The sequence below is a fragment of the Corvus cornix genome, chromosome 6 (assembly GCF_000738735.6).
Source record: "Corvus cornix cornix isolate S_Up_H32 chromosome 6, ASM73873v5, whole genome shotgun sequence".
In the NCBI taxonomy this organism is placed as follows: domain Eukaryota; kingdom Metazoa; phylum Chordata; class Aves; order Passeriformes; family Corvidae; genus Corvus; species Corvus cornix.
This window is the reverse complement of record NC_046336.1, coordinates 16,926,169-16,938,889: the sequence shown is the minus strand read 5'-3', so window position 1 is coordinate 16,938,889 and position 12,721 is coordinate 16,926,169. Positions and strand designations below refer to the sequence as shown.

The 12,721-nt window shown below is 36.5% G+C and overlaps 1 protein-coding gene across 4 annotated transcripts in view; it reads left to right on the top strand.

The window, feature by feature from the left end:
• Positions 1-11,781, top strand: part of KIF20B (kinesin family member 20B) — a 34,696-nt gene extending 22,915 nt beyond the window's left edge. For all 4 annotated transcript variants that reach the window (XM_010410691.4, XM_020583822.2, XM_020583820.2 and 1 more), the window contains 13 exons: positions 574-712; positions 996-1,118; positions 1,585-1,645; positions 2,240-2,365; positions 2,631-2,767; positions 3,727-3,882; positions 4,782-4,958; positions 5,527-5,691; positions 7,006-7,209; positions 7,598-7,675; positions 8,411-8,558; positions 9,883-10,025; positions 11,542-11,781. In XM_010410691.4, the coding sequence (XP_010408993.3) occupies positions 574-712; positions 996-1,118; positions 1,585-1,645; positions 2,240-2,365; positions 2,631-2,767; positions 3,727-3,882; positions 4,782-4,958; positions 5,527-5,691; positions 7,006-7,209; positions 7,598-7,675; positions 8,411-8,558; positions 9,883-10,025; positions 11,542-11,619 (1,735 nt within the window). In that variant the 3' untranslated portion in view covers positions 11,620-11,781. The remainder of the gene's footprint in view (positions 1-573; positions 713-995; positions 1,119-1,584; positions 1,646-2,239; positions 2,366-2,630; positions 2,768-3,726; positions 3,883-4,781; positions 4,959-5,526; positions 5,692-7,005; positions 7,210-7,597; positions 7,676-8,410; positions 8,559-9,882; positions 10,026-11,541) is intronic.
• The last annotated feature ends 940 nt before the right edge of the window (positions 11,782-12,721 follow it).

Below are 12,721 nucleotides of genomic sequence, written 5' to 3'. Positions count from 1 at the left end.
TGCTGGTGAGACTTTGAAAGGATTTCTTTTTGTGAGGCCTTGTATTGGATTGCCAATTATAGGACCTAAAAAACCTTCCTTTAGTTAGTTTAAAAGTCCAAGATGTCTTCTTAGAAACTCTTTGAAATAAATGTGATCACAAAATAAACCCATCAAACTTATTGTTTACTTTGCAGAACTTGTGATGGCAGGAGTTATTGCAATATTATTGACCTTTTCCATTTTTCTTTTTATTTGTCTTGATACTTACAAGAACTAGGATGTAGTTATCAACTTCAAACTTATTTGATATTAACCTTGGGTTTTTCTAATTTGTAAGGTCACCTAATGACAAAAATGGTTGCTCTACTGTGCTTAGAAGATAATATTTTAAAAAATTGAGTGTTCAGAAGTGAATCTGAGCAGTTTGTTACTTCAAGCTCATATAATAAGAAATGGAAATCCAAACATAAAATTATAAGGCTTGTCACTGATCTGATAGAGCTGAGATTCTGTTTGCAAATAAAACCAGCGAAGAGCCTGAGTTAATATATAAGACTAATTTTATTTATGTCTCTTAATTTCTAACCCAAGGCTACGTAAAGATCTTTCGGAGAGCTCTGCCCTGGTACAAAGTTTGAAAAAAGATTTGCAGAGGAAAGAGGAAGAATACACAGATTTGAAAGAGAAGTTTTATGATGCCAAGAAACAAATTAAGCAAGTACAAAAAGAGGTTGGTAACCATAGGCAAAATGTTTTTCTGCAAGTTTGGACTTCTGTTAGTGAAACCTGTTTTCACAAATCTCAATCTATGGATGTTAAAAGAAACTCATAGTAAGGCTATTTTGAGTGATACATTTAGAGTATCTTTGCTTGTGCACTACCAGCCCCTCAAATTTAGTGAAGATGCTTGCAAAAATTTGACTCTGATTAAAGTAGTTGGTTATCTAGGTAACTTACAGAGATTGTAAAAGGCTTTTAACTAAATATAGGTTTTGCTTGCTGTCTTTTTGCAGGTGTGTACAATGCAAACTGAGGAAAAATCCCTGAGAAAACAAGTTAATGAACTTGAGAAAATTAAACAGCAGTTTAGTGAAGAATTAGAGTTCAAACAGCGCACAATCCTGCAACTTAAAAAGGTATTTTGTTTTCTAAAATTTTACCTGCCCTTAATTTTCTAACTAATCTACTAACGAGGCAAGTTTTCCAAGCAGCTGGAGAAAGCTTACAGAAGCTGGGGTAAAAATAAGAGTAGCCACCTGAAATTAGTTTTAACAGATGAATGAAAAATGTTTAAAGAAATTCTCAATAAGGACATTATTTAAAACAATTTGACAATCTGTCTAGTAATAAGTACTTAATACCTGCAGAGTTTCTGATTAGGGCACTTAGATACATTAGTAGTAATGTCTCTTTTTATTTTTTTAAACAGCTGGAACTCTACTTTATACTAGATGAAGAACTTATTCATTGGGACCATTTGTCTCAAGTACTTTATTCATTATTTATTAAGTTCGAAATGAAAAGCTATTAATTTCTAGCATAGGTATTTGTTCCTTTCAGCATGTTTTAACTTCTTTAATTTGCTTTCAATGTGATATTCAGGAGCAGTTGAATAAAGAAAAGCTGGAAGAAGTCTCCAAACAATACGAGAAAACACATAAAGGTCAGAAAGAACCATTATCGTTCCAATTTTTTTGTGTGTGTGCAATGACAACATAATGACTGATCATGCCAATAACAAATTTGGGGAGTCTTGTATGTTTAGAGTACCAAGACACTCCAACCTGGACATTAAAATCTCACAGTCAGAAAGTAATTTTTATTGAATTGTTATTAGATATATTTGTAAGCAAAGAAACATAAGCCTCGGATAAAGTGTTAGCGTTAACTTATTAAATAGTGGGGTTTACTTGCTATTTTAGTTGCCCATTTTAACAAAAGCATGAACTAGCACAATATTGTGCATGCTGGCATGATGTTTCTGCAGATTTAATAAACATTTAGTCGTTGAAGTAGTTAGTTTCTCATAGGCATACAAGCCAGAGTCTGACATTTAACACCAAAACACACATCTAAGTTGGTGAGCATAGAATTGCTTAAGAGTTTGGGATGTGGATAGTTCAGGACAGATGCTCTATTTCCTTCTAATAGAATTTTTGATCTCAGGGAATGGAGTAATGACTTGTAATTAAAGCACTTTGGGAGCAAATGGTGGCAACTAGGAGGCTCATCTGTAAATTTATTTTCAAATTTTCAGATCTGTGTGCAAAGGAAAAAATAATTGCAGATATGCGGATGACATTAGAAGAACAAGAACAGACTCAGATTGAACAAGATCAAGTGCTTGAAGCCAAATTAGAAGAGACCAACAGATTAGTTTTGGGTAATCTCTCCATGGAAAAGGGAGCAGGGAAGCAAAATTGTTTTGAATGTGTTTTACATTTGAATAGTGCTTTACATTTCTGGTTTTACTTGTCAATTGTTATTTAGGCATTAGTTTTATGTAACAAGTAGCAATTTCCTAAAAGGCTTCTGTTGTCTGTGATCATAGCTGATAAACCCAAGCAACTTTAGTAGAAGGATGTGAACATGTTTAAATACATGTTTAAAATTGTGCATTATGTGATCTCATTTTGTGTTCTGACTAGAACTGGAAGCATGGAAGCAGAAATATAGAGAGCTGAATAACCAGTGCAATAGTGACTGGCAGCAAAAGATGAGCAAAAATGAGGAGAATACCATCAATGAAAATGAGGAATTAATAAAACTGCAAAAAGAGCTGAAGGTAAAACATAATGATATAATTCATACTTAAATCTAAGGCCATTTAGGAGTCTAAATTTTTTGGGGATCATTGTCTTCAAGAGCCTAGAGCATGATATGACAAGTTATTACACTGGTAAAGGAAACCTCCTCTGAAGAATCTTTTCATGCGGCATCACTGATGCCCCATAATGGAGTGCACCCTGCCCTACATTTTGCTACTGCCATGCACAGTGATTCTGTAGCTGGTCTCCTCTTAGTTGTCTTAATCCAACTCCTGATATCAGCTCCAGAGATCTTTCCTATCAGTTGCTAAACCAGACTCTCTCAAGATCTTGTGCTTGCTGCATAACCTGTAAGCCCTTCCTGTAATGCTGAGGACTTTCCTTTAACTCTCCTTGCAATGGAAAGTAGACTTACTTTCTAAGCAACTTTACAGGTGCTTGCTGCCTTATATGGTAGAATGTCTGACAACAGGTTTGATTGTGATAGAAAAGGAGACAAAATTGCTGTGGATTAGAGTGGCATTTGTAGGTACATGCTATCTCTGCCTGCCATTCAAACTGTACTGCATTGAACTGTACTCACTTTCAGTCTTGAAGCAGAGGTTAGTTTTCTAACATGACCTTTAAGGTAGCATAAAAGATTGGGGATTTGTAAGGTAGAAGTGTCTCTTTACCATTACTTTTGGTGTAACTTTTCTAGTATCTGTGATTTACTCAGAATGCTTTGAGGAAAAAAAAAAAACTCTGTTCCATGAAGATGTGTCAATCTGAATAAGAAATGCTTAAAATTGATAATTTTTTTCAATATAGAAGAACAAATGAGAGTATAATACTTTTATCTTGGAGCATGCTAGAGTAAAACTATGCTACTGCTTCTGTTATGTTTCTGAAATTAATCCATTCAATGGTATTCTGAATTTTAAGTCTTTTTTTTTTCTCTCTACTTACAATTTTGTTTCTGGTTTCATCAAATTAGGAAAATGAGGCAAAGTATCAAACTGATAGAAAAAAGTGGCTTGAGGAAAAAATGGGACTCATAAATCAAGTAAAAGAAGCTGAGAACCATCGCAATAGGGAAATGAGAAAGTTTGTGGAGGATAGAGAACATCATGTAAAGCAACAAGCAGAAATTGTAAGTGACTTTGTCTCAGCAGGGTCCTGTGGTGTCTTCAGTACAGAGTAAATAACATGTCAAGTGTTGAACAGTGGGGGCACTTGAGAGTAGCTGGCCTTAGTCAGTTCCCTGACTTTCTCACAGGACAAAGCCCAAATGAGATGTTCTCAATACGAAAAAGGAAGAATAGGAGGATCATAAAATGAAAAAACTTTGTACATAATGGAGCTTAACATGCCTGTTCCTTCCTGTCCCATCACTACCACCTCTCTATGAAGTCTTCAGATTTCCTTTTGTGTGTAAAACACCAATAAATAACCTACACTTTAATGAATTGCTCCTTAAAAGCAAAGAAAACTTACATTGGAAAATACTTGGTCAGTATGCTGTGCTAATATGTGCTAGCACTGGGGAGACTGATAGTTATTGACTAAGACACCTTGCTTGCTCACTGGACTCCATCAAGGTTGTAATTTTTTTATCAGATGAAATTATTATATGAACTTCTGCAATCTAAAATTGCATTTGCATCTAGAAGTAGGTAGCAATGCCTTTATGGACCTGCAATCAGTACAGGAGGATTTTAGGAGCTTACAACTACTTTTACTTTATCTGTGACTTTTCTTGCCTGAGAATTGTTATTAATAAAATCTTCAAGTGAGCAAATAGGAGCTGTGGTTCTCAAAAAGAAAATTCTCTTCACAAAGAGTATAAATACAGATTTTCTAATTGCAACATGGCTTACTCTTGCATATTTGTACTGAAACTAGTTCTATGTGAGCTTTATAAGAGCTGCATAGGCTCTTAGGCTGACTAAAGCCATAAAATAGTGCTAACTGCAAAACAAAACTAGCAGAAGAGTTCAGATACTGCCTAGAAGTGGTGTTCTATTCTAACTTACCTTTTTCAATATTTAGGAAAGACTTGCTGCACAGCTGGTAGAGAAGGACAGCAATCTTCAGAAGTGGCGTGAAGAAAGAGATGAACTAGTAGAAGCTTTGGAAGTACAGCTCAAGACTTTGGCCTCTAGTGTCATACAAAAAGATAAAGAAATAGAAGAGCTGAAACAGGCTGCACTAATGGCTTCAGAAAAGGTCAATTCTCTTTATTCTTTCTGTGTGATTTTTTGGGGGTTTTTTGTTACTCATTAATTCTGCAAAATACTGTAGTTGCTCTTTGCATTCTGGCTCTATTTTTTGTTCTTAAACACTGTCATATTGAAACCATTTGCAGCTAATTTAAAAAGAAAAGCTTTATGTTTGTTTGAAACTGAATTTTTAATAGTAATTGGAATTTGAAAATATTTAGTAGTGCAAGTAAACACACTGATTGTGAATTTGGACTGGATATCTGAAACAACTCTCCCATTTGTTGTCTGTTTCACTGCACTAAGAACTTCATGAGCAAATGGAAGGTGAACTTAGAATTCTGAATAAGTATAGTAAAATAGAAGGTTTTGCGTTAGGTTTCCTCAGACTCTTAGAAAACTTTTCTTCACTTTACATAGAGGCATTAAATTATTGCCTTTGTATTGGATACCTGGCTGGTTTAGCCTGCAGTTATAAAACTGGTATGACCAAGTAATCACAATGATGCTCGTGATATATATTACTTTCTTTTGACAGTCCTAAAATTTGTGGCAATTTTCGTTATGTTTATTAGGATAAGGAAACTGACATAGAAGATCTAAGGAAACAGCTGGCAGAGAAAGATGACTTTATAAAGGATATGAAACAGCAGATTAAGCATGAAAATCTTCAGTCTTTGGCAGAAGTACCTTTACCTGAAGAAGGACAAGTTAAAATTGATCAGTCTGTAAACAAAGAGGTATGTTTGTTTATGTACTAATGATATGTTAATAATTCTGGGGTTTTTTTCAGTATATATTTCTGTATATAGTTCTGCAAATCTCCCAAAACTTCTTTGTACTTTACCTGTACCTTCAGTTCTAAGTTCTTATTCATTCTTTCACAATCACTCTCAGAAAATAAGTACTTTAGTTAATCGAGTATTACCTCTCTATACATTATAGAACCTTTACACCTGAGGCAAAAACTAGTTAACTAATCCAGGTTCTAGAGATCTGGAGACCTGGTATTTGTAGTGTCATCTCAGTTTGATTATGTCAGTGTTAAGGGAATTTCAACTCACAGCACTTTCACGATGTCACCTGTCACGTAGGGAGATGATTCTGTAATTAACCAGTCCATATGGGGGCTCATAAGAACAAAACAGTATCTTACATCCTACTCAAAACCAAACCAAAATAGTATTTGAAGTGTACACAAAGCTAGAAATAAAAGCTGTATAATATAATCATGTGAATAATTATATCTGAATTCAGCTGTGTGCTCTTGAAAACTTACCTCTCAGTGCTGCAAATGAAGTGGCTGATTATTAGATAAGTCGTCTGGGAAAAAAATATAAACCGTTTTAAATGGATGACCAATAGCAGGGCAGACTGCGGTTTGCTTTCTTCCACTGTAGGAATCCTGTGTGTAGCTTTGTTAGCTAATGAACTAACCATTCCTGGGCAACCCTATTAGTCTGCTCCATTCTTGGGAATGCAGTGCTGCTGGGATTCTGGGTGGGATTCCCTCTCAGAATCCCAGCAGAGCCTGTTGGAGAACTACCTTTTGGCGTTCCATGAACTTTTATCATTTTCCTTTCTAAGAGGAAGGAGGTACCCTTCAGGGTGAACCAATGTAAGGAGGAACATCAGCTACTCGGGAATTCTCTAGTGTAAGAGGGGAAGAGAAATCCCTAAAGATAAGCTAGAGAAATACACTTTTCTAAGGAGCAGCAGAGTTAGGATGGAGACAATCACTAAGGCTCTCTACCCTTGAGGAAAAATGACTTGGAAACAAAGTATCAGGCTGAGTTCAGCAAGGAAAGTTCTGTGATCATAGATCCAAATAAGTTCAAAATTTAACAAAAAAGGTTTTAGATAATAAGGGTTAAACTCTGCTGTAACTGAAGCAGATTTCTTCACTTCTGTTATAAGTGTTCTGAAAGCTAACAGCTGGAAAATAGAACACCTACTTTGCAATCCACTGGGGGGGGCATGTAATATGTATTATATAGTATTTAACTCATAGTTAGTTTAAAACTTGTTTTCTTACAATTTCCATATACTTGCAGGACCATTCTGAAATTGTCCTTGACTCTACAGAAGTATCCACAGAGGATGGAAAAACTAGTCGGTTCCCAAAACCAGAGATGGAAATCCAGTTCACACCTCTGCAACCCCATAAGATGGAGGTGAAGCACCAGGGCAGCACCTCACCAGTTACAGTTAAAATGCTCAGGCCAAGAAGGAAAAGGAAGAGTGTAGAGATGAATGAGGTGTGAACTAGACCAACTGACAAAATCATCTGTGCAACTTTTCTGTTTGTTACTCTGATCATTTGTTAAAACTCTAACTTCTGATTTTCTGCTGAGATCCCAGGGATATAAGTAGGGTGTTATTTAAACCCCATGTTCCCCACGTGGTGGATCTCTGGGCTTTGCTGAATAAGGTCATAGACTTCAACTGATCCAAACTCTGTCCCTTTGTGCCTGATTTGTACTTTACCTTTTACATTTCTCTCTCCCAGACAGTGCCATTTCTTCCTGTCTCCAGCTCTGATCTGTGGGATTACAGATCAGTTCTGCCAAATTGTTTCTTTTTGTTTAGCCAGTCATTGGTATAAAAATATTGGTATCAATTATAGTTTCTTCTAATTTTCTTTAGGATTTTGTGAAAAGTGAGAACAAAAGAAATGCAAAACCTGCTATGGCTGATTCACCTTCTGCAAGCAACAAAAAAATGGTTTGATTTTGTTCCATTTTTGAAGTTAGTTTATCTGTAAAGGTAGACTTGTGAAAGGAGCAAATATTCTCATGCCAGCAGTATCTTATCCTTATCTATGTATTTCAGTAGGATTCTTCAACATTTATGTTGTCTTTCTACTAAATTCTATAAGCCATAGGGTCTGTATTTGCCAAGAATGTGTAGTGTCCCAGCTGCAGTGTGTAGTGATTCAAAGGGGAAGGATGTTGCATATTAAATAGTTAAAAAGACTATAGAGCATGCTATTAAAATGTGCTGTTATAGGCAATGCATTTGAAGTAAAACTAAAGTTTATCTATATTCATGGCCTTAAGATTATTTTAGGCCATAGTAGTAACCTGGGCAGCTTCAGAGGGTGAGTGAGAGATTTATTTGCCCCACCAGATTCTTTTATTTATAATTAGAACAGCTTGTCTAATAAAATACTTTACAACTTCGAATCTGCCTTATTTAAAAAAACCCAACTCTCTGTTTCCTTTATGACTCATGCTCTTAAATGCATTCTGTGAAACTTCGGCAATTTTCTTTCCTCTAGGTGTAAAATGAGGTTGTCTACTTTACTTGCTGTAGTGATATTATGAAAATGAGGTTTGCTACTGACACCTTTGTTCAATGTGTCAGCTTGGACATAACGTTGAAGTAAAATAAAATGAAATTAAACTTGAAGCTTAAGTCAATTCTTAGCTTAAACAATGATCCTGTATTTCTGTACAGATGTCTACTACACAATCTCTTGGAAAAGAATATCCCTTAAGAAGGCAAGAATCTACTCTAAGTAAAAAGTCAGCTAAGAAGAAAGATGGGACATTACAGAAAATTGGTGATTTTTTCCAAAGTTCTCCTACTATTTTTCATTCTAAAGGTTTGTACAGTATAAGTAAGGCTTATTTTCTATTCTCTGGCCATTGCAGAATGGCAGAGAAGAAAAGATTGTCTTGGTTGTGAGGACCAGGTAGAATATGAAAGATGCAGTGTGAAATATGTGCATATTTATCATAAAAGCAATGATAACTGTTAGGCCCAAAATGTTGTAGTTACTCTGTGCTTTCTTAGAAACTCACCCTGCTGCTCTAACAAAATCAAGGGCTGAATCCAAACTCTAAATCTTACCTTGTTTTATAAGCAACCCCTTGTTGCTGTGGAAACTTTATTAATGTTTTTTGATGTATGTTATTTCTATGAAATCTGAAAGCCAGTGACTCATGAAAATATTTGGAAGACTTCATTAAACTGAATATAGAGCAATTAATGGATTTTTTTAAATTTAGGTATAGCCTTGGGAAGATTAATTGCTAGGACTTTCTGTTGAAGGATATGTTTTTCTTTTTTCCTACAGTAAGAATGATCTCTGGGTTACTGTGCTTCTTACAAAAAAAAAATTAAAATTAGCAGAGGGCACAGAGAATCACCAGTATTTAATTCTAAAAGACACTTGCATTTGTTTGTTTAGAACGAAGTCGGTCATTATTTAAGGTGGACAGTTAAAATAAACTCCTTCACCAACTTGAAAGCTTGTCCTGCTACAGAGTACATCTTATCTGGCATAATACAGTGCAATTAATAACTGTGTGAAATTTTAAAAAAATTTCTACCTTTGTCATATTGGTACCATGAGCACAGTATTTATTATTATCAATGGAAGCCAAAGTCAGACTACTTAAAATTTCATCCTTAACTTGGATACTTAATTTGAGCAAATGAGTTCTGTTTTGTAACCTTTATTACCATGTCCTGTATGGTTTCCCTCTTTGTATAATAGTATTGCTTATTTCTTATATTTCTTATTTTTGTCTAGTGCACATTCTCTTCTCTTTATGGAACTAGTACTAGTTTGATAAAACTATAAAAATGTATAGAGAAAATTGACTGTACTTCTGTCTGCACAGAGAAGTTAAGCCTGTTGTTCAACTTAAAAGTCTTTAAGTGAGATCTCAATGAGATCTGAATCCTAATTGATTTTTAATGTGCCATTTAAATGTGTCCTTTAAGCATTTGCATCTGAAGCTACAGAAAACTCCTTCCAGCTACAGAAAACTTGCAGTCAAATACCACTTCGGAATTTTTTTATTTGAACCTTGGACTACACTGGTTTAATTTTTAAACTGTTTTAATAAAGCCTGCTTTATTCATGAATTTTGAGGCTCACAAAACCATGACATGTATTTATGATAAAATTTGTCCTCTAGCAAAGAAGCTTATTGAGACAATAAGCTCTCCCAAGTCTGCAGAACCAGAAAATGTCAAAGAAAATGAGCTGAAGCCAAAACGGGCTAAGAGAAAGCTGTATTCAACTGACATTTCTTGCCCTCTGGATATCCCTGGTTCTTCAGTAAGTGATTAAGATTCCTGTTTTGCCCACTGTAATTTTTTTCTGTAATCTTAGCTTAAAATTAACAATTAGGGGAAAAAGACAAATCTGAAGGTCTAATCGAGTTGCAGAAGAGGTTTGAAAATACCAACTTATTTCTTTATTCTACCTAACCATTCCTTTTGGTCTTTTCTTTCTGCTCTTTTACTTATTTTTTTTTGTTTTCTCACCTATCTTTCATTGACTGCTGACTGATTGTATAGGTGATAGAGCAATCAGAGATACCTTCACATCTGGATTCACAGATATCTTAGTTGTGGCACTGTGTGGAGGATTACTTTTTCTCTGCTACAGCAGTGAAGTCTTAATTTGTTTTTCCAGTAGTTGCAGTTCATTTAAGTGTAGCATAAAGGGCAAATAGAAACAGAGACCAGTAAGGGATCCATGGATTTGGAATGACATGGTTGAAACACTAACGATAAAGGTCTGCATGTACAATTAACTTTACACATGAGCACCAAAGGTATTTTTCAATTCCATTTATGGCCAGCTAATATTTGGGCATAATAGCATGTGGATACATCCATGCTTTTCAAAGCACAGTCTAAATAGTGTTCTGGATGTGTTTAAATTGTGTGGCTCTGTCTAAACCAGTCTAAGAGTCTTACAGGCTGGGGTTTGAGGTACTGCTTCTGAAATCCAACTTCATGCTTTAGACAGTTAACTGTAGTGCTGAGCATTCTTCTGCTCTGTTGGAAGTACATCTCTTTATTCTGTTCAGTCCTTTCTTCCCTATGCTATGGTAAGCATTTGCCCATACAAGGTAGCCTGTTGAATTGCAGCAGAACCCAAAATGCTGTCCATAAGAGGAAGAAGAAAATGGCAGAAATGCTTAGCAAAATGAGGCAAGAAGTTTGGAAGTGAAAAAAGCGGTGAAAGACTGGATTGTGGGGAAGTCAGAGAAAGCTAGAGAAATTTAAGCTAAAAGTGTTTCCTTAACACTTCCAGTATCAGAAAATGAATATTAGAGACTAGAAGTAAGAGCTGCATTCAGATAATCTTTTTCTTTGGACTTTGTTATTTGTTCCAGCAAAAAAGGGATTTTGTATGTTTATGGAATTTGTTGCTTGTTATGATGCACTAAGATGGTCTCTCCATCCTGGAGAGCTCTGACAAAAGACATAACAGAATCATAGAATTATTAAGGTTGGAAAAGATCTCCCAAACCATTGAGCCCAACTGTTTACCCAGCACCACTGGATTAACACCAGCAAACCATATCCCCAAGGGCCACATGCACACATTATTTGAACACTTACTTACAGGGATGATGTTTTCCACCACTTCCCAGGCCAGCCTGTTCCACTGACTGTCCACCCTCTCAGTGAATAGGTCAATTTCACCAGAGTGACTCAGGTAAAACTCTGGAAACAGATTCTGGGAAAAAATATGGTGTTGGGCACACAGGTCTAAAAAGTGAATGTCATTTATCTTTGAAGAAATGCTGAATAACCATATTTTAATGCATCTTTTTCAGATCCTTGTAGAACAAAAAAAGAAGGAAAGTGATCATCTAATCATCAAGCGACGGCTGCGATCAAGAATAGCAAAATAACCTTGCAAAAATGTGTTTATATTTCTTAGCTAGGACCTATTCCCACTGTATTATTCTTGCTCATTATATGTAGGAAGTAATAGATACTTAGTCATGCTTCAAAATCTGTATATAGTTGTATAGAATTGTTCTGACTCTATTAAAATTGAGCAGTTCAAGAGAGCTTGTGTGTGAAACTTCTTTTTTGTTTACTAGGGAACAGTGTCTTTGGAAGTGTTCATAACTTACTCATTGTGCAGTAAGAGCAATGCCTGTGTGGAATGATTTAAATTATTTTTTTTCACACAGCCTATCTACCTTGACTTTGAGTGGAAAGAAATGAGTACACACTGATACTTTGGCTATCCTTAAATTCTTTTAAAATATTGAAAAAGTTGCTTGCCTCAACTTCAGCTCCTTTGGGGTGAATTTTTTTCATCCTTATGGCATTCCAGTTACAGACAAACTGAAGGCTTCTGGAAGGAACATATGAGGACACTGTTTCATAGAGGTCAAGCCTTTATCTTTGGGGAAAGAAAACAAGGAGGAACAGTGGCACCATTTGATCAGACAGCTGATGAAAAGGGGGGTGACTTCCTGGAGTTAAAGTGAAAAAGGGAGCAGAATATTTTTGGGGTGTTTCCGTAGATAATGCAAGTATTTGAACGTGGTTGAAACCTGATTCGTGCTGTGAGAGAGGAAAACTAAAACTGCTTTAAGCAGACGTGGCCGCAGGCTCTGTGGCAAGGCCGGTTCCCTGGCGAGCCCCGCCGAGAGCGGCAAGCCCGCGGGAGGTGGCGCCGGGACCCGCCGGCCGCGGCACGGGCACTCAGCCGGGAGGGACCGCGGGGTTCGCTTTGCTTCGGAGCTAACCCCGCCTCTGATCCCGTTTCAGCCGAGCTTTGCAAAGAAAGATTCGGAGCGGGGCCTTGCAGGACTGTATTCTCTTGCCCAAGTCCTAGGCCTCCAGATCTTTGTTCCCCGCTCCCACCTGCCCACGCACACAGCAATGGGCACAGAGCCCTGGCAGCAGCGGGGTTTGGTCAATATCCCTTAAAGAGTATTTCTGCTCTGCCTCAGAGCAACACCAAAAATGATTGCACAGGCTCTGTGCAAAAAACCA